Source organism: Nicotiana sylvestris, chromosome 11, assembly GCF_000393655.2.
Source record: "Nicotiana sylvestris chromosome 11, ASM39365v2, whole genome shotgun sequence".
Lineage (NCBI taxonomy): Eukaryota > Viridiplantae > Streptophyta > Magnoliopsida > Solanales > Solanaceae > Nicotiana > Nicotiana sylvestris.
The window spans coordinates 132301203-132323247 of NC_091067.1; the positions used below are offsets into that span (position 1 = coordinate 132301203).

Below are 22045 nucleotides of genomic sequence, written 5' to 3' on the forward strand. Positions count from 1 at the left end.
GCTAGTGGAGTAATATATATCACTAAATCCTACACGATTAGCTTACATATCTTAAATCTTATATTTATACCCTTTTTTTTCTTTCTTTTTTTCAGTAACTAAAGTTCAAAAACAATAATGGCATAATCATTTTTACCTTATGAATTGACTGCAAAGGCCACAAACTTTTTCCTCTCCCTCAATCAATCTTTTTAGAGAACTAAGTTTTGTTTCTGTCTTTTAGCCCTTTTTCTCTTTTCTATTAAACAAAGAGCCATCAAAGTAAGTATAATTCCAAAAAAAAAAAAAAAAAAACTCAAAATTATTTTGTGAAAACTACACTTCATGCAAAGCTGTGGCCGCGCAGCAATACAGTTATTCTCTTCATTCACCCCAGTGTAAAATACGATTTTCATTTACTTTCTTCGAAAAGCTCCGGGTTGTTACTATCTCACTGTTGGTACTACTTCTTTTCCATGACTTTTTACTATCTCACTCTAGCTGTAATTATGATTGAACGAGTCGAGGGTCTATTAGAAACAGCCTCTATACCTACACAAGATAAGGATAAGGTACATGATACATACAATATCCTTCCCAGACCCTGAGTATGTTATTGTTGTTTGTTTACTTTCTTCAACAAGTATGATCTTTGCAGGATTTTGAAATGGTAAAAACTTACCTGTGCACCCGATGTTTACATTAAGTACAAAATATCTATTATTCATTCACTGAATTATCATTTAATTAAGTATAGCTAAATGATAATCATTTTCACTTTAATCTTTAATTAATACAGTTAGATTATTTAATTTGATGTAAACATCTACGTAATACATATAAGTATTTACCATTTTGACTGGGGGGAGGAGAAGTGGTCCACTTGAGTCTATGGCTGACCGACTTTAGAGACAAAAGCCGTGTGAGATAAGGAATATAATAGAGAAAAAGGAGAGAGAAGAGAAATATTCTTTCTTTTGGTAGCTGCCATAGTATAAGGTAGTAGTAGTTTTTTTGCTACTAAAATCAAACACAAAGTGATCGAGAGGGAGAGAAAAATCTCTGTAACAACAAAGAAGTATTATTAGAAGAAGAAGAAGATGGAATGAAGCAGTAGTTGTAACAACTATTGTTATTTGTTCTTATTTTAACTTTTACTTTCTGCTGAGAAACAAAACCTTGTACACCGTGTAATCTTGGGATTTAGCTGTTTTCAGCAAATCTTTTGGTTTTCTCCTGAAGCTGAGCTGGTTCTTTTGTTCCTTTTCTCTACTTAGTTTAATTTACTCCAAATTTTGAGCTTAAAAAAAGTGATGTCTTATAATGGACTTTCTTCTTTACCTTCTTCCATTAGAGGTTTCATTCAAGATCCAAACCCTAGTAGTAATGTTCCAAACCCTAATTCAAATCCAGCTTCTAATAAAAGAAAGCGAAATCTCCCAGGAAATCCAGGTAAGCAATTAGAGCAAGTTATTAGCTTATGTTTACTTTTCAACAACACAGATGGATCCAGAATTAAAATTTAATGTGTTCGAGGTTCTGAGCTCTGTGAAAATGAGTTCAAAACTAAATATTTATACTACGTTTCATGATTTTTTACATATATATATATATATATATATATATATATATATATATATATATATATACGAGGAGTTCAATTGAAACACTCTTAACATTGTAAATCTGCCTCTGATCAAGAACATCTTTTTGTGTCTTCAATATTTTCTTTTCATCATTGCTTGAGCCAAGGGTATATCGGAAACAACCTCTCTACCTTTTAGGTAGGGGTAAGGTCTGCATACACACTACCCTTCTCAGACCCTACTTGTGCTATTATACGGCGTTGTTGTTGTTGTTTTGTCATAATCAGGTTTATTTTTTGCTTTTGCTATTTACAAAAACAGATCCAGATGCAGAAGTGATAGCACTATCACCAAAATCATTGATGGCGACGAATCGATTCATTTGTGAAATCTGCAACAAGGGTTTTCAAAGGGACCAGAATTTGCAGCTTCATAGAAGAGGTCACAATTTGCCATGGAAACTCAAACAAAGAACAAACAAAGAAGTTAAGAAGAAAGTTTACATTTGTCCAGAAAAAACTTGTGTACATCATGATCCATCAAGAGCTTTAGGGGATTTAACTGGTATTAAAAAGCATTTTTCAAGAAAACATGGTGAGAAGAAATGGAAGTGTGAGAAATGTTCAAAAAAATATGCAGTTCAATCTGATTGGAAAGCTCACAGTAAGATTTGTGGGACTAGAGAGTATAAATGTGACTGTGGCACACTTTTTTCCAGGTAACTCATGACTTTATTATTAATGAATATATCTGAATTAAATAAATCAAATGTCTTTATCATATAGTTTCTCTAGTAGAGAATTTACTAGAGAATGTAGTGAGTACCTATGATTAGTTTGTTGAGGAAATTAATGCTTTAACTCCATGTGAATTTAATTCAATGCACCACGTATCACGAGCAAATTCAATTGAACCCATTATTTTTAGCATTGACCATAAATATATATACATAGGAGGAATCTTGAAAATATAAATACTAAATTTTGAATCAATATTCACTAAACTTCGTCGCCAATCCATCGTTAAATCGCTCATATCTAATATAATTTCTTGATAATCTGTCGCTAAATAGGATTAGTGACAGATTTTTTTATTTAGCTACAGAATTTGTCCGACGATAATTCCTGTTTTTAATAGTGATATATATATATATATATATATTTCCAGAGAATTCAGACCTTAACTGCATTAAGTTTAAATCTTGAATTCTTGTCTGACTTTTATAATGGTCTTTCTTGAAAATGAAACAGAAAGGACAGCTTTATAACACACCGTGCATTCTGCGATGCATTGGCTGAAGAAAGTGCAAGGTTTACATCATTTCCAAATACAGCAAATCTTAACTTGAGAAATCAATTGCTGAATGGTGGAATGACTAATCTCCAGCAGCAAAGTGGAAATTCTCACTTTGGTTCTTTATTTTGGCCTGAATTAATGGGATTAGGATTAAACCCTTCAAGTCAACTTAATCTTGATGGACAAAAACCAAGGCTCCCACTTTGGCTTGACAATGCAAATTCAGGTAACTATTGGCTGATTCGTATTTTCAACGCGGAATATAATAAAGTCAATAACTCCAAGTACATTAAAATTCTGAATCCGCCATATATATGCAGGTAGTCCAAATGACTTTTTGGCAACACCGTCAAGCACAACAAGTAGTTTGCCTCATGATTTAGTTCAAATGGCATCACATAATAGCAATAACCAATGGTTCATCGGTGCCTCGGCCTCCTCGTCGTCGATGCAGCAACCACGAGTAGTGCTAAAGGAGGAGGAAGAAGATATTAACAGAAGAAATTTATCTGAGAGTACTATTAATAGTTCAATGTATTACAATAATAGCCAACAAGAAACAACTACTCCTCAAGCAGCTCATATGTCAGCAACAGCACTTTTACAAAAAGCAGCCCAAATGGGATCAACAAGGAGCAGCAATTCAGCACTCTTTAACAGTACTGAATTTGGGCTAATGGGGTCATCTAATTTTGGTTCAACTTTGGCGACTCATGACAATATTCAAGGAAATAATGGCCTGTTATTAGGAGACACAAATGCAAATTCTTTGATGATGAGGCAAAATAAAGGAAAGCAAGTAAATATTACTAGTGGAAATACTGAAGGCAGTTTAACAAGAGATTTTCTTGGTGTAGGAGGGAATGAAAACAGACCCTTTTTGCAACAAAGAGAACTGGCCAAGTTTGGTAATTCTGCTATATTTTAGTAGGTGACTAGAATTTTTTTTTCCTTTAATTGGAATCGTGCGATGTGCTGAGGAAGAAAGCGGAAATATTTAGAGATCTTGTGAACTGTGGGGGCCACTGGAAGAGACTTGACTAAAAGTGACCTGGCAATCACAAGGCAGGCTTTTTCCTACATTGTATTATTTGCTGCATGTAAAAAGATTTTTAACTTTTTAAATGTTATTTTATGCTCCTCGTGTTTTATGGACCACGAACTGTGAACCTGTGACTATATATGTGGCCACTGCCATAGTGATAAAAACTTAGATTTCTGAAAAAGTTTATTGGTATTTTGTTTGTAACTTTTTGAAATTTTATTTTCTTAATTTCCTCATGTAGATGTCCATTCACCTGATACGTACAATGAAAGACGGTTGTCAATAGTGCGGCATCCGTCTTACTTTGGACTATTAGTTGAGTTGTTCTTAGTTTTTCACGAGTAGAGGTGGATCTATAATTTTATATTTATGAATTCTGGAACGGGACAACTTATTGGGTTCGAAATAGATAATCATGTACATTAAATAAAATGTTTAATAAAAAATACATAATTTGTGCCAAAGATAATGAGAATTGTGCAAAACCCATAATTTGTGTTGTAGCTCCGCCTATGTCCACGAGTCTCCCAAAATTATTAAATCTGGCCTGGAAATTTTGGATAAGTTTTTATGAATTTCTAAGCAAGAATTAGCATAAATCTTTGGTTCTACCATTGTTATTTCGATCGACATGTATCAAACATTTAGATGTGGTATTTACTTAAATCTTAGTTTAAGTGTGTAAAAAATATTTACTATTTCAAGACACTTACTCCCTCCATTCACTTTTACTTGGCATGTATACTAAAAATAGATTTTCATTTTTACTTGTCACTTTACGCATATCAAGAGAAGACAAAAAAAAATTTCCTGTTATACCACAATATTTATTACTCATTTCATATTATTTTCTCAAATCCAATAAAATATGCATCAATTAATATGGGTATCACGGTAAATTATGCACTTTATTTATTATTTTTTAAGGAGCGTGAAAAGTCAAAATGTGTCGAATAAAAGTAAACAGAGAGAGTATAAAGTAATTATGAGTATAACTCTATGCTAAATATTACTCAATAGCTAACCTGATAAAATAATAACTAATTGTTATCACATAATAAACTACACTTAGATACATTGTTGATATAAGGCCCTAGTCATTTTAGAATCAAAGCGGCTCTAGTTGTATAAGGCTGCAGCGAGCGTTAATGCGGTGTTCTCTTTTCTCATCATCAAATTTCAAGAATTTCATTATTGCTTTTCTTGATTTTCATAGTCTGTGTGTGCTTTGATTTTCAAGCTTCAAGGGTAAGATTGTCATAATAATTTACGTTCATCTTTACACTACTGGAAATCCGGAAAAAAACGACCACAAAAAGCGACCAAAGTTGGTCGTTTACAGGTCAAAAAGCGACCAAAAAGGCTTGGTCGCTATTTTGCTGGTCCATTTATCTTAGAGACCAAAGTTGGTCGCTTATTCCGGGTAAATAATATACCGACTAACTTTGGTCGCTTTAATATTTTAATAATATAAATTTAGCGACCAAAGTTGGTCTCTATATTTAAATTACATTTTTTATTTATTATTAATCAAAATATAGACGACCATTGGTCTGTAAACCAAATATTATATTTTAAAATCTGAAAAATAGCGACCAAAGTTGGTCGCATTTTTTTAATTTTTTTAAACATAAGCGACCAAAATTGGTCGCTAATTGCAAGAATTTAATTATTTTTTAAATATAAGCGACCAAAATTGGTCGTTGTTTTCCAGAAATTATTATTTTTTAATAGAATAGCGACCAAAGTTGGTTGCTTTTTAAGAAATCTGGGTTAATTAGCAACCAACCTTGGTCGCTATTGCTCAAAAAATATTTTTTTAAATAGAAAAACGACCAAAGTTGGCCGCTTTTTTGGGTATAATTTTGGCAGAAACTGCCTGTTTTGGCAGCTACACCACCTGCCAGCATACCAAATTCCCTATTACAAGCAACAACAACAACAATACCAACAACATTAACAACAACATTAAAACCAACAAAGTATAAAGTTCAATAGAACTAACACATTAAGCTAACAAAGCTAAGTTAACACTTATTACAAGCCCATTCGAAAACTGGTTCTATTGTCTAGTTCAAAGTATATAAAGTACTCAAGGAGTGTTCTTTCAGCATCCTTGTCCGAAAGTTGGATTGCCTCGCCCGAATCATTAGGTGACTGACTGCGTATGAATTCCTCCATGTCAGCTGTGAAGTGACCCTATAAGAAAAATTATATTGAATTAGTATTTCAAAATTTATATAAAAGTAAATCAAAATACTTAATGAAAAGTAAAAAACTTATATGTATAGTCGAGGCTCGGCCCTCGACCCACCTTTCTGGATCAGTTTCTTTCTTCTTCTTTACAATACGAGTCTTATTGAATAACTCATTTTGCTTCATTGGCATCATAAAGCTGTCTGGTGGCTTTGGTGATTATCCTCGTAGTACTATTACTATCCTAAAGGATCAATTCATATCCTAAAAGTTCAATTCATACACAAAAATTTCAATTCATATCCTAAAGGTTTAATTCATATCCACAAAAGTTCAATTCATATCCTAAAATTGCAATTTATAAACTAAAATTCCAATACATAAACTAAAGTCCAATTCATATCCTAAAGGCTCAATTCATATCCTAAAGGTTCAATTCATATCCTAAAGGCTCAATTCATATCACAAAAGTTCAATTCAAACACAAAAATTTCAATTCATATCCTAAAGGCTCAATTCATATCCTAAAAATTCAATTCATATACAACAATTTCAATTCATATCCTAAAGGTTCATTTCATATCCACAAAAGTTCAATTCATATCCAAAAATTTCAATTTATAAACAAAAATTCCAATACATAAACTAAAAGTTCAATTCATATCCTAAAGGCTCAATTCATATCCTAAAAGTTCAATCCATACACAAAATATTCAATTCATATCCTAAAAGTTCAATTCATACACAAAAATTTCAATTCATATCCTAAAGGTTCAATTCATATCCTAAAATTTCAATTCATATCCACAAAAACTCAATTCATATCCTAAAATTTTAATTTATAAACTAAAATTCCAATACATAAACTAAAAGTCCAATTCATATTATAAAGGCTCAATTCATATCCTAAAAGTTCAATTCATATCCTAAAGGCTCAATTCATATCCTAAAAGTTCAATTCATACACAAAAATTTCAATTCATATCCTAAAGGTTCAATTCATATCCTAAATTTCAATTCATATCCTCAAAATTTCAATTCATATCCACAAAAGTCCAATTCGTATCCTAAAGGTTCAATTCATATCCTAAAGGCTCAATTCATATCCTAAAAGTTCAATTCAAAGACAAAAATTTCAATTCATGTCCTAAAGGCTCAATTCATATCCTAAAAGTTCAATTGATACACAAAAATTTCAATTCATATCCACAAAAGTTCAATTTATATCCTAAAATTTCAATTTATAAACTAAACTACCAATACATAAACTAAAAGTCCAATTCATATCCTAAAGGTTCAATTCATATCCTAAAGGCTCAATTCATATCCTAAAGGTTCAATTCATATCCTAAAAGTTCAATCTATACACAAAAAAATTCAATTCATATCCTAAAGGTTCAATTCATATCCTAAAAGTTCAATTCATACACAAAAATTTCAATTCATATCCTAAAGGTTCAATTCATATCCTAAAATTTCAATTCATATCCACAAAAGCTCAATTCATATCCTAAAATTTCAATTTATAAACTAAAATTCCAATACACAAACTAAAAGTCCAATTCATATCCTAAAGGTTCAATTCATATCCTAAAGGCTCAATTCATATCCTAAAAGTTCAATTCATATCCTAAAGGCTCAATTCATGTCCTAAAAGTTCAATTCATACACAAAAATTTCAATTCATATCCTAAAGGTTCAATTCATATCCTAAATTTCATTTCATATCCACAAAATTTGAATTCATATCCACAAAAGTTCAATTCATATTCTAAAGGTTCAATTCATATCCTAAAGGCTCAATTCATATCCTAAAAGTTCAATTCAAACACAAAATTTTTAATTCATATCTTAAAGGCTCAATTCATATCCTAAAAATTCAATTCATACACAAAAAATTCAATTCATATCCTAAAGGTTTAATTCATATCCTAAAATTTCAATTCATATCCTAAAATTTCAATTTATAAACTAAAATTCCAATACATAAACTAAAAGTCCAATTCATATCCTAAAGGCTCAATTCATATCCTAAATGTTCAATTCATATCCTAAAGGCTCAATTCATATCCTAAAAGTTCAATTCATACACAAAAATTTCAATTCATATCAACAAAAGTTCAATTCATATCCTAAACTTTCAATCTATAAACTAAAATACCAATATATAAAATAAAAGTCCAATTCATATCCTAAAGGTTCAATTCATTTCCTAAAGGCTCAATTCATATCCTAAAAGTTCAATTCATATCCTAAAGGCTCAATTCATATCCTAAAGGCTCAATTCATATCCTAAAAGTTCAATTCATATCCTAAAGGTTCAATTCATATCCACAAAAGTTCAATTCATATCCTAAAAATTTCAATTTATAAACTAAAATTCCAATACATAAACTAAAAGTCCAATTCATATCCTAAAGGTTCAATTCATATCCTAAAGGATCACTTCATATCGTAAAGATTCAATTCATATCCTAAAGGCTCAATTCATATCCTAAAAGTTCAATCCATACACAATAATTTCAATTCATATCCTAAAGGCTCAATTAATATTCTAAAAGTTCAATTCATACACAAAAATTTCAATTCATATCCTAAAGGTTCAATTCATATTCTAAAATTTCAATTCATATCCACAAAAGTTCAATTCATATCCTAAACTTTCAATTTATTAACTAAACTACCAATACATAAACTAAAAGTCCAATTCATATCCTAAAGGTTCAATTCATATCCTAAAGGCTCAATTCATATCCTAAAGGCTCAATTCATATCCTAAAAGTTCAATCCATACACAAAAAAATTCAATTCATATCCTAAAGGTTCAATTCATATCCTAAAATTTCAATTCATACACAAAAATTTCAATTCATATCCTAAAGGTTCAATTCATATCCTAAAATTTCAATTCATATCCACAAAAGCTCAATTCATATCCTAAAATTTCAATTTATAAACTAAAATTCCAATACACAAACTAAAAGTCCAATTCATATCCTAAAGGTTCAATTCGTATCCTAAAGGCTCAATTCATATCCTAAAAGTTCAATTCATATCCTAAAGGCTCAATTCATGTCCTAAAAGTTCAATTCATACACAAAAATTTCAATTCATATCCTAAAGGTTCAATTCATATCCTAAATTTCATTTCATATCCACAAAATGTGAATTCATATCCACAAAAGTTCAATTCATATTCTAAAGGTTCAATTCATATCCTAAAGGCTCAATTCATATCCTAAAGGTTCAATTCATATCCTAAAGGCTCAATTCATATCCTAAAAGTTCAATTCAAACACAAAATTTTTAATTCATATCTTAAAGGCTCAATTCATATCCTAAAAATTCAATTCATACACAAAAAATTCAATTCATATCCTAAAGGTTTAATTCATATCCTAAAATTTCAATTCATATCCTAAAATTTTAATTTATAAACTAAAATTCCAATACATAAACTAAAAGTCCAACTCATATCCTAAAGGCTCAATTCATATCCTAAATGTTCAATTCATATCCTAAAGGCTCAATTCATATCCTAAAAGTTCAATTCATACACAAAAATTTCAATTCATATCAACAAAAGTTCAATTCATATCCTAAACTTTCAATTTATAAACTAAAATACCAATACATAAACTAAAAGTCCAATTCATATCCTAAAGGTTCAATTCATTTCCTAAAGGCTCAATTCATATCCTAAAAGTTCAATTCATATCCTAAAGGCTCAATTCATATCCTAAAAGTTCAATTCATACACAAAAATTTCAATTCATATCCTAAAGGTTCAATTCATATCCACAAAAGTTCAATTCATATCCTAAAAATTTCAATTTATAAACTAAAATTCCAATACATAAACTAAAAATCCAATTCATATCCTAAAGGTTCAATTCATATCCTAAAGGCTCACTTCATATCCTAAAGATTCAATTCATATCCTAAAGGCTCAATTCATATCCTAAAAGTTCAATCCATACACAATAATTTCAATTCATATCCTAAAGGCTCAATTAATATTCTAAAAGTTCAATTCATACACAAAAATTTCAATTCATATCCTAAAGGTTCAATTCATATTCTAAAATTTCAATTCATATCCACAAAAGTTCAATTCATATCCTAAACTTTCAATTTATTAACTAAACTACCAATACATAAACTAAAAGTCCAATTCATATCCTAAAGGTTCAATTCATTTCCTAAAGGCTCAATTCATATCCTAAAAGTTTAATTCATATCCTAAAGGCTCAATTCATATACTAAAAGTTCAATTCATACACAAAAATAATTCATATCCTAAAGGTTCAATTCATATCCTAAATTTCAATTCTGTCACGACCCGGATTTCCCACCATCGGGTATCGTGATGGCGCCTACTATCGGAGCTAGGCAAGCCAAATATTTAAAACACCTTTCTTGCTTTCTTTCAAACAATATAATAAACGAGACAAAATCTAAGCGGAAGACTTTGAAATTTAAAGCAACTGAAAACCAAAAGTGCGGAAGTTTGAACCAAAATGCTACCCAGAGTCTGGTGTCACTAACTCACGGACTACTATAGAATACTACAATCAATGTCTGAAAGGAAAATACATCATGTTTGTCTGATACAAGATAAACAAACGAAAAAAAACATGGAAAAGGGACTTCGGCCTGCGAACGCCAGCTAGGCTACCTCGAGAGTCCCTAGACTGAAGATAGCTCCCAGAAGTCCTACTGCTGCGGTCCGTAAGCTGCTCCCTGATCTGTGCACAAAAATGCACAGAGTGTAGCATCAGCACAACTGACCCCATGTGCTGGTAAGTGTCTGGCCTAACCCCGGCGAAGTAGTGACGAGGCTAGACAGTACCTACCACAATTAACCTGTACAGATATATATACAACAAGTGCAAGAAAACAATAACAAGATAATACAAAGTAAAACTGGGAGGGGACATGCTATCGGGGAGTAACAGATAAAAATGAAATATCAGAAATAAACAGAAGAAACTCCGATTTCCATGATATATATATGTGTGTATATATATATATATATATATATATATATATGTTCCCATGATATATATATATATATATATAAGTGGACGGCGTGCCACACGATCCCATAATATCATATATAAGTGGACGGCGTGCCACACGATCCCATAATATCATATATAAGTGGACGGCGTGCCACACGATCCCATAATATTATATATAAGTGGACGGCGTGCCACACGATCCCATAATATCATATATAAGTGGACGGCGTGCCACACGATCCCATAATATCATATATAATTGGACGGCATGCCACACGATCCCATAATATCATATATAAGTGGACGACGTGCCACACGATCCCATAATATAGTTCATAATATCTGACTTCATATAGTAGACCCCTTCAGGGGAGAATAACAACTCAATACCTTTAACCCGGCAAGGGTACAGCTAACAGCCCAAAATATCCCGACAAGGGAGAATATATATATCAGTCTACACATCCCGGCAAGGGAGTATTCACAACACATTCTCCTTTTTAAATCATTCTTCCTCAACCGTTCACATTATATGAAACTTATCAAATAAACAAGGAGCTTGTGTCACATTATTCGAATTAAAAGCAATCAAGACTCACGGTCATGCTAGACTCCGGTGCATAGATAACCGTCACCATGCCTATACACCGTACTCCACATTAGCAAGTAGCAAATATCATCCTAATCCTATTCCCTCAAGCCAAAGTTAGAACAAACACTTACCTCGAATGCTCCAAACTCAACTCACGCTTCTAGTATAGCTTTACCTCTTGATTCCACCACCAATCCGCTCGAATCTAGTCATAAGTTACTTAATCACATTAATAATTACTAAATGAATCATCCCCAATGCATGAAAATAGATTTTTCAAGGTTTTTCCCAAAAAGGTCAAAAATACCCCCGGACCCACGTGGTCGAAACTCGAGGTTCGGACCAAAACCCGGTTACCCATTCCCCCATGAATCCCAATATATGATTTGTTTTTAAATCGGACCCCAAATTGAGGTCCAACTTCTCAATTTGTAGAAAACCTAGGTTCTACCCAAAACACCCAATTTTCCCCATGAAAATCTTTGATTTGAAGTTGAAATTATGTTAAAAGATGTTAAGGAATAAAGAAATTAAGTTAGAAATCACTTACCAATCGTTTTGGAGAAGAAAAGTTGTTTGGAAAATCGCCTCTTAGGTTTTGGGTTTTTGAAAAGTGAAAAATGACTGAGATTTTCCGAACTTGTATACCTTTCTGAGGACCTGGCGCGGACCGCACAAAAATGTGTTGCGGCCGCGCCGAGTGGGAGAAAAATTGGGGCTTCTCTGAACCCTTCCAGCGTGGACCGCACTGTTTTGGTGCGCGGCCGCGCTGGTTAACCTGAAACCCTAGCCCTCAGACTCAGCCACGCGGACCGCACATAAAGGCATCGCGGCCGCGCGGCTCCATCGCGGCCGCGCGGCTCCAGCGCGGACCGCGCGGAAATGACCGCGGCCGCACTGGTGTCTGCAACACCTGAACCTGCATTTTCTTAAGTCCAAGACCTCCCGGGCCCCATTCAAAACTCACCCGAGCCCTCGAGGCTCCAAACCAAACATGCACACAACCTTAAAAACATCTTACGGACTTACTCGTGCGATCAAATCGCCAAAATAACATCATATACATAGGATCAAGCCTCAAACACATGATTTTCTTTCTTCAACTTTCATAACTCAAATTCTCCATTTTTAGTCCGAAACACGTCATATGACGTCCGTTTTTAGCCAAACTTTACAGATAGTGCTTAACACATATTTAAGACTTGTACCGGGCGTCGGAACCAAAATACGAGCCCGATACCTATATTTTCTAACCCCTTTTTCATTTCAAATTTTCATATCAAATTTCAGAAAAACAATTTCTTTCAAAAATTCATTTCTCGGGCTTGGGACCTCAGAATTTGATTCCGGGCACACGCCCAAGTCCCATATTTTTCTACGGACCCTCCGGGACCGTCGAATCACAGGTCCGGGTCCGTTTACCCAAAATGTTGACCGAAGTCAACATTATGCATATTAATACCAAAATTCATCAAATGTTTCACATAATTCACATATTCTAACATAAAAACTTTCCGGCTACGCGCCCGAACTGCGCACGCCAATCGAGGCAACTAAAAGCGAGGTTTTCAAGGCCTCGAAAGTGCGGAACAAGGAAGAACTACGGTGATGACCCTTTGGGTCGTCACATTCTCCACCTCTAAAACAACCGTTCGTCCTCGAACGGACAAAAGAAAGAAGTACCTGAGTCGGGAAATAAATGAGGATAACGGCTCCGCATATCGGACTCGAACTCCCAGGTCGATGCCTCAGGAGGCTGACCTCTCCACTGAACACGCACCGAAGGAAAACTCTTCGACCTCAACTGTCGAACCTGCCGGTCTAGAATAGCCACCGGCTCCTCCTCATATGACAGATCCTTGTCCAATTGGACAGTGCTGAAATCCAACACGTGCGATGGATATCCGCGATACTTCCGGAGCATAGATACATGAAACACGGGATGCACAACTGACAAGCTAGGTGGCAAGGCAAGTCTATAAGCCACCTCTCCCACACGATCAAGAATCTCAAATGGACCGATGAACCTAGGGCTGAGCTTGCCCTTCTTCCCAAATCTCATCACGCCCTTCATAGGCGATACACGGAGCAATACCCGCTCACCGACCATGAAAGCAACATCTCTGACCTTGCGGTCTGCATAACTCTTCTGTCTAGACTGAGCTATACGAAGTCTATCCTGAATAATCCTGACCTTGTCCAAGGCCTCCTGAACCAGATCCGTACCCAATAATTGAGCCTCTCCCGGCTCAAACCATCCAACTGGAGACCGACATCGCCTACCATACAACGCCTCCTACGGAGCCATCTGAATGCTGGACTGGTAGCTATTTTTGTAGGCGAACTCTGCTAAAGGCAAAAACTGGTGCCACGAGCCTCCAAAATCAATGACATAGGCTCGGAGCATGTCCTCAAGAATCTGAATAGTCCTCTCGGACTAACCGTCCGTCTGGGGATGAAATGTTGTACTCAACTCAACCTGGGTGCCCAACTCTCGCTGAACCGCTCTCCAAAAATGTGAGGTAAACTGTGTATCCCGATCCGAAATGATAGATAGCGGCACCCCATGAAGGCGAACAATCTCCCTGATATAAATCTCGACTAACCTTTCAGACGAATAGGTAGCTGCAACAGGAAGAAAATGCGCTGACTTGGTCAGCCTATCAACAATGACCCAAACTGCATCAAACTTTTTCCGAGTCATGGGGAGTCCAGTAACGAAATCCATCGTAATCCTCTCCCACTTCCACTCGGGAAGTGCAATCCTCTGAAATAGACCACCGGGTCTTCGATGCTCATACTTAACCTGCTGACAATTCAAACACCGAGCCACGTGCGCAACAATGTCTTTCTTCATCTTACACCACCAATAGTGCTGCCTCAGATCCTGATACATCTTCGCGGCGCCCGGGTGAATAGAATACCGAGAACTGTGGGCCTCCGCTAAGATCAACTCTCGAATCCCATCAACATTGGGCACACAAACTCGCCCCTGCAATCTCAATACACCATCATCATCTAAGGTTACTTTCTTGGCACCTCCACGCTGCACCGTGTCTCTCAAGACACACAAATGGGGATCCTCAAACTGCCGCTCGCGGATACGCTCTAATAGTGAGGAACGAGCAACCGTGCAAGCTAACACTCTGCTAGGCTCAGAAATATCCAACCTCACAAGACGATTGGCCAAGGCCTGAACATCCAAAGCAAGCGATCTCTGGCTGACTGGAATATAAGCAAGACTACCCATGCTGGCGGACTTCCTGCTCAATGCATCGGCCACCACATTGGCCTTCCCCGGGTGGTATAAGATAGTAACATCATAATCCTTTAGCAACTCTAACCACCTCCTCTGCCTCAAATTCAACTCTTTCTGCTTGAACAGATACTGAAGACTCTTGTGATCAGTGTAAACCTCACACGTCACGCCATATAAGTAATGCCTCCAGATCTTCAGGGCATGAACAATGGCTGCCAACTCGAGATCATGAACCGGATAATTCTTCTCGTGGATCTTCAACTGCCTCGAAGCATAAGCAATGACCTTGCCTTCCTGCATCAACACTGCACCAAGCCCAATACGAGACGCATCACAATAGACCGTATATGGCCCTGAACCTGTGGGCAGAACCAATACCGGTGCCGTAGTCAGAGCCGTCTTGAGCTTCTGCAAGCTCGCTTCACACTCGTCCGACCACCTGAATTGGGCACCCTTCTGGGTCAATCTGGTCATAGGGGCTGCAATGGATGAAAACCCCTCTACGAACCGACGGTAGTAACCTGCTAACCCCAGGAAACTCCGAATATTCGTAGCTGAAGCTGGTCGAGGCCAGTTCTTGACTGCCTCTATCTTCTTCGGGTCTACCTGAATATCTGCTGCTGATACGACATGACCCAAGAATGCGACCGAACTCAACCAAAACTCGCACTTTGAGAACTTAGCATACAACTGACTATCCTTTAGGGTCTGAAGGACCACGCTGAGGTGCTTCTCATGCTCCTCCTGACTGCGGGAGTATATAAGAATATCGTCAATGAAGACTATCACGAACAAGTTCAAATAAGGTCTGAACACTCAGTTCATCAACTCCATGAACGCTGCTGGGGCATTAGTCAATCCAAATGACATGACCAAAAACTCATAATGCCCATATCGAGTGCGAAATGTTGTCTTAGGGACATCAGACGCCCTAATCCTCAGCTGGTGGTAGCCAGATCTCAGATCTATCTTTGAAAACACCCTCGCACCCTGAAGTTGGTCAAATAAATCATCGATCCTCGGCAGTGGATACTTATTCTTAATTATAACCTTGTTCAATTGCCGGTAATCGATGCACATTCTCATCGAACCATCCTTTTTCTTAACAAACAACACCGGCGCACCCCAAGGCGAAACACTGGGTCTAATGAAACCTTTCTCAAGCAAATCCTGCAGCTGTTCCTTTAACTCTTTCAACTCCGGCGGGGCCATACAATATGGCAGGATAGAAATGGGCTGAGTGCCCGGGGCCAAATCAATACAAAAGTCGATATCCCTGTCGGGCGACATACCCGGCAAGTTTGAAGGGAAAACCTCAGGAAACTCCCGAACAACGGGCACATAATCAATAGAAGGGGCCTCCGCGCTAGAATCGCGAATATACGCCAAGTAGGCCAAACATCCCTTCTCGACCATACGCCAAGCTTTCACATACGAGATAACACTGCGGGTACAATGACCAGAAGTCCCCTTCTACTCTAAACGGGGTAAATCCGATAAGGCTAAGGTTACGGTCTTGTCATGGCAATCCAAGATAGTATGGTATGGGGATAACCAATCCATCCCCAATATAACATCGAAGTCGACCATGTCCAAAAGCAACAAATCAACACGGGTCTCAAGACCCCCAAACACTACGATACAAGAACGATGAACTTGGTCGACCACAATAGAATCACCCACCGGTGTTGACACATAAACAGGAATACTCAACGAGTCACTAGGCATAACCGAATAGGGTGCAAAATAGGACGACACATATGAATACGTAGATCCGGGATCAAATAGCACAGAAGCATCCCTATCACCGACCAGAATGGTACCTGTAATCACAACATCTGATGACTCAGCCTCTGGCCTAGCTGGCAAAGCATAACAACGGGACTGGGACCCACCTCCCTGAATCATATCCCTGGGACGATCTGCTGCTGGCTGTCCCCTACCTCTAGCGGTTTGAGCTCCACCTATAAGACCTCTACCTCCACCTCTATGTCCTCTACCCCCGCCTCTAGCCGGCTGGGCAGGCGGTGGGGCAACTGGTGCCTGGATCATCGGGTGAGAACCCTGCTGCTGCGAGCTGCTGGAAGCTCGAGGGAAATATCTGGCAATGTGACTCACATCGCCACAAATATAACAAGCCCTCAGCTACTGAGAAAAACGAAGTGGTGGTGCACTGATAGGTGCTGATGGTGAACTGAAGAGCTGCTGGTCAGAATACTGCGGTTGAGAACCACGACCACCTGGTGTACCATGAGAAGCCTGGAGAGCTGACTGAAAGGGCCTCGAAGGATGGCCTCTACCATAAGAATCCCTACCTCCATACGAGGTACCACTAAATCTACCAGAATGACGGGGCCTCTTATCAGACCCATGACCACCTCCTTGAGCAAGTGCCATCTCTATCCGGCGGGCACCATCTGCCGCCTCCTGAAATGAAATCTCACTACCGGCACTCATGGCCATCTGAACACGGATCGGCTTGGCCAACCCATCAATAAACCTCCGCACCCTCTCTCTATCGGTGGGGAGTATCACAATGGCATGACGAGCAAGATTAATGAACCGGGTCTCATACTGGGTGACCGTCATAGGACCCTGCTGGAGACGCTCAAACTGCCTGTGAAGAGCATCTCGCTGAGTAACTGGAAGAAACATCCCCAGAAATAACTCTGAAAACTGATCTCAGGTCAATGATGGCGACCCTGCTGGCCTGGATAAACAGAAATCCCTCCACCAAGTCTTGGCGGATCCTGCCAGGCGAAAAGTGGCAAAGTCGACCCCATTGGTCTCTACAATGCCCATAGTCCGTAGAACTTCATGACAGCTAAATATGAAATCATGAGCATCCTCTGAGGGGGTGCCACTATATGTGGTTGTGAAGAGCTTGGTGAAACGATCAAGCCTCCACAAAGCATCCGCGGACATAGCCACACCATCACTGGACTGAGCCGCAATACCTGGCTGGGCTGCCACAGCTGGCTGAACTGCCACGGCTGGCTGAACTGCTGGAACCTGAGCCTGAGGAGCCACCGGCTCTGGAGTACGAGTATCTGGAGTCTGAATTCCTCTCCCAGCCTGAGATGTGGCTGGAGCTACGGGAAGCAAACCCGCTCTAGAAATGCCCTCCATAAAGCCTACCAGTCGTGATGGCGCATACTATCAGAGCTAGGCAAGCCAAATATTTAAAACACCTTTCATGCTTTCTTTCAAACAATATAATAAACGAGACAAAATCTAAGCGGAAGACTTTGAAATTTAAAGCAACTGAAAACCAAAAGTGCGGAAGTTTGAACCAAAATGCTACCCAGATTCTGGTGTCACTAGCTCACGGACTACTATAGAATACTACAATCAATGTTTGAAAGGAAAATACATCATGTTTGTCTGATACAAGATAAACAAATGAAAAAAAAAACATGGAAAAGGGACTTCGGCCTGCGAACGCCAGCTAGGCTACCTCGAGAGTCCCTGGGCTGAAGATAGCTCCCAAAAGTCCTACTGCTGCGGTCCGTAAGTTGCTCCCTGATCTGTGCACAAAAATACACAGAGTGTAGCATCAGCACAACTGACCTCATGTGCTGGTAAGTGCCTGGCCTAACCCCGGCGAAGTAGTGACGAGGATAGACAGTACCTACCACAATTAACCTGTACAGATATATATACAACAAGTGCAAGAAAACAATAACAAGATAATACAAAGTAAAACTAGGAGGGGACATGTTATCGGGGAGTAACAGATAAAAATGAAATATCGGAAATAAACAGAAGAAACTCCGATTTCCATGATATATATATATACATAGTGGACGACGTGCCACACGATCCCATAATATCATATATAAGTGGACGACGTGCCACACGATCCCATAGCATAATATATAAGTGGACGGTGTGCCACACGATCCCATAATATTATATATAAGTGGACGGCGTGCCACACGATCCCATAATATCATATATAAGTGGACGGCGTGCCACACGATCGCATAATATCATATATAAGTGGACGGCGTGCCACACGATCCCATAATATCATATATAAGTGGACGACATGCCACACGATCCCATAATATCATATATAAGTGGACGGCGTGCCACACGATCCCATAATATCATATATAAGTGGACGACGTGCCACACGATCCCATAATATCATATATAAGTGGACGGCGTGCCACAGATCCCATAATATAGTTCATAATATCTGACTTCATATAGTAGACCCCTTCAGGGGAGAATAACAACTCAATACCTTTAACCCGGCAAGGGTACAGCTAACAGCCCAAAATATCCCGACAAGGGAGAATATATATATCAGTCTACACATCCCGGCAAGGGAGTATTCACAACACATTCTCCTTTTAAATCATTCTTCCTCAACCGTTCACATTATATGAAACTTATCAAATAAACAAGGAGCTTGTGTCACATTATTCGAATTAAAAGCAATCAAGACTCACGGTCATGCTAGACTCCGGTGCATAGATAACCGTCACCATGCCTATACACCGTACTCCACATTAGCAAGTAGCAAATATCATCCTAATCCTATTCCCTCAAGCCAAAGTTAGAACAAACACTTACCTCGAATGCTCCAAACTCAACTCACGCTTCTAGTATAGCTTTACCTCTTGATTCCACCACCAATCCGCTCGAATCTAGTCATAAGTTACTTAATCACATTAATAATTACTAAATGAATCATCCCCAATGCATGAAAATAGATTTTTCAAGGTTTTTCCCAAAAAGGTCAAAAATACCCCCGGACCCACGTGGTCGAAACTCGAGGTTCGGACCAAAACCCGGTTACCCATTCCCCCATGAATCCCAATATATGATTTGTTTTTAAATCGGACCCCAAATTGAGGTCCAACTTCTCAATTTGTAGAAAACCTAGGTTCTACCCAAAACACCCAATTTTCCCCATGAAAATCTTTGATTTGAAGTTGAAATTATGTTAAAAGATGTTAAGGAATAAAGAAATTAAGTTAGAAATCACTTACCAATCGTTTTGGAGAAGAAAAGTTGTTTGGAAAATCGCCTCTTAGGTTTTGGGTTTTTGAAAAGTGAAAAATGACTGAGATTTTCCGAACTTGTATACCTTTCTGAGGACCTGGCGCGGACCGCACAAAAATGTGTTGCGGCCGTGCCGAGTGGGAGAAAAATTGGGGCTTCTCTAAACCCTTCCAGCGCGGACCGCACTGTTTTGGTGCGCGGCCGCGCTGGCTAACCTGAAACCCTAGCCCTCAGACTCAGCCACGCGGACCGCACAGAAAGGCATCGCGGCCGCGCGGCTCCAGCGCGGACCGCGCGGAAATGACCGCGGCCGTGCTGGTGTCTGCAACACCTGAACTTGCATTTTCTTAAGTCCAAGACCTCCCGGGCCCCATTCAAAACTCACCCGAGCCCTCGGGGATCCAAACCAAACATGCACACAACCTTAAAGACATCTTACGGACTTACTCGTGCGATCAAATCGCCAAAATAACATCATATACATAGGATCAAGCCTCAAACACATGATTTTCTTTCTTCAACTTTCATAACTCAAATTCTCCATTTTTAGTCCGAAACACGTCATATGACGTCCATTTTTAGCCAAACTTTACAGATAATGCTTAACACATATTTAAGACTTGTACCGGGCGTCGGAACAAAAATACGAGCCCGATACATATATTTTCTAACCCCTTTTTCATTTCAAATTTTCATATCAAATTTCAGAAAAACAATTTCTTTCAAAAATTTATTTCTCGGGCTTGGGACCTCAGAATTTGATTCCGGGCACACGCCCAAGTCTCATATTTTTCTACGGACTCTCCGGGACCGTCGAATCATAGGTCCGGGTCCGTTTACCCAAAATGTTGACCGAAGTCAACATTATGCATATTAATACCAAAATTCATCAAATGTTTCACATAATTCACATATTCTAACATAAAAACTTTCCGGCTACGCGCCCGAACTGCGCACACCAATCGAGGCAACTAAAAGCAAGGTTTTCAAGGTCTCGAAAGCGTGGAACAAAGAAGAACTACGGTGATGACCCTTCGGGTCGTTACAAATTCATATCCACAAAATTTCAATTCATATCCACAAAATTTCAATTCACATCCACACAAATATCAATTCATATCTTAAAGGTTCAATTCATATCCTAATGGCTCAATTCATATCCTAAAGTTTCAATTCATATCCTAAAGGCTCAATTCATATCCTAAAAGTTCAATTCATATCCTAAAGGCTCAATTCATATCCTAAATTTCAATTCATATCGTAAATTTCAATTCATATCCTAAATTTCAATTCATATCCACAAAATTTCAATTCATATCCACAAAATTTCAATTTATATCCACAAAATTTCAATTCATATCCACAAAATTTCAATTCATATCCACAAAATTTCAATTCATATCCACACAAATTTCAATTAATATCCTAAAGGTTCAATTCATATTCTAAAGGCTCAATTCATATCCTAAAGGTTCAATTCATATTCTAAAGGCTCAATTTATATCCTAAGTTCAATTCATATCCTAAAGGTTCAATTCATATCCTAAAAGTTCAATTCATACACAAAAATTTCAATTCATATCCTAAAGGTTCAATTCATATCCTAAAATTTCAATTCATATCCACAAAAGTTCAATTCATATCCTAAATCCTAGATTCTATCTAAATTATCAAGACAATACAAAGTATAATTCAAATCTAACTAAACTAAATTCGACACTAATTAAACTAATTAGTTAATAAAATTAATTAACAAAGCTAACTAAAACAAGATCTAAACCCTAATCCTCAATAAAATACAATGTTCAAAGAATTTAAACACTAATTCATATCCTTAAACTACAATATTGAAATAATTAAAACAAAAACTAGAAATAACAAAGATTCAAGGTTATAATTCAAACCTAGGTTTTTTAGGTGAGAATGAGAGAAAGTGGCGGTGGCAGCGGTGGCTCAGGCGGTCACAGTGGTGGCGCGGGGTGGGGGATTGATTTGTGTGAGGGAAATAGAGAAGGGGAGGGGAATGTGTTGAGAGAGAGTTAGGGAAATTTT

At 37.6% G+C, this 22045-nt stretch overlaps 1 protein-coding gene across 1 annotated transcript; it reads left to right on the forward strand.

Moving 5' to 3' along the window:
• Positions 1-946: 946 nt before the first annotated feature.
• On the forward strand, positions 947-4016 carry LOC104221790 (zinc finger protein BALDIBIS-like). Its single transcript, XM_009772924.2, has 4 exons — positions 947-1431; positions 1887-2283; positions 2816-3087; positions 3182-4016. Exons 1-4 carry the CDS (start codon positions 1293-1295, stop codon positions 3787-3789), a joined length of 1416 nt encoding a protein of 471 aa, XP_009771226.1. The 5' UTR covers positions 947-1292; the 3' UTR covers positions 3790-4016.
• The last annotated feature ends 18029 nt before the right edge of the window (positions 4017-22045 follow it).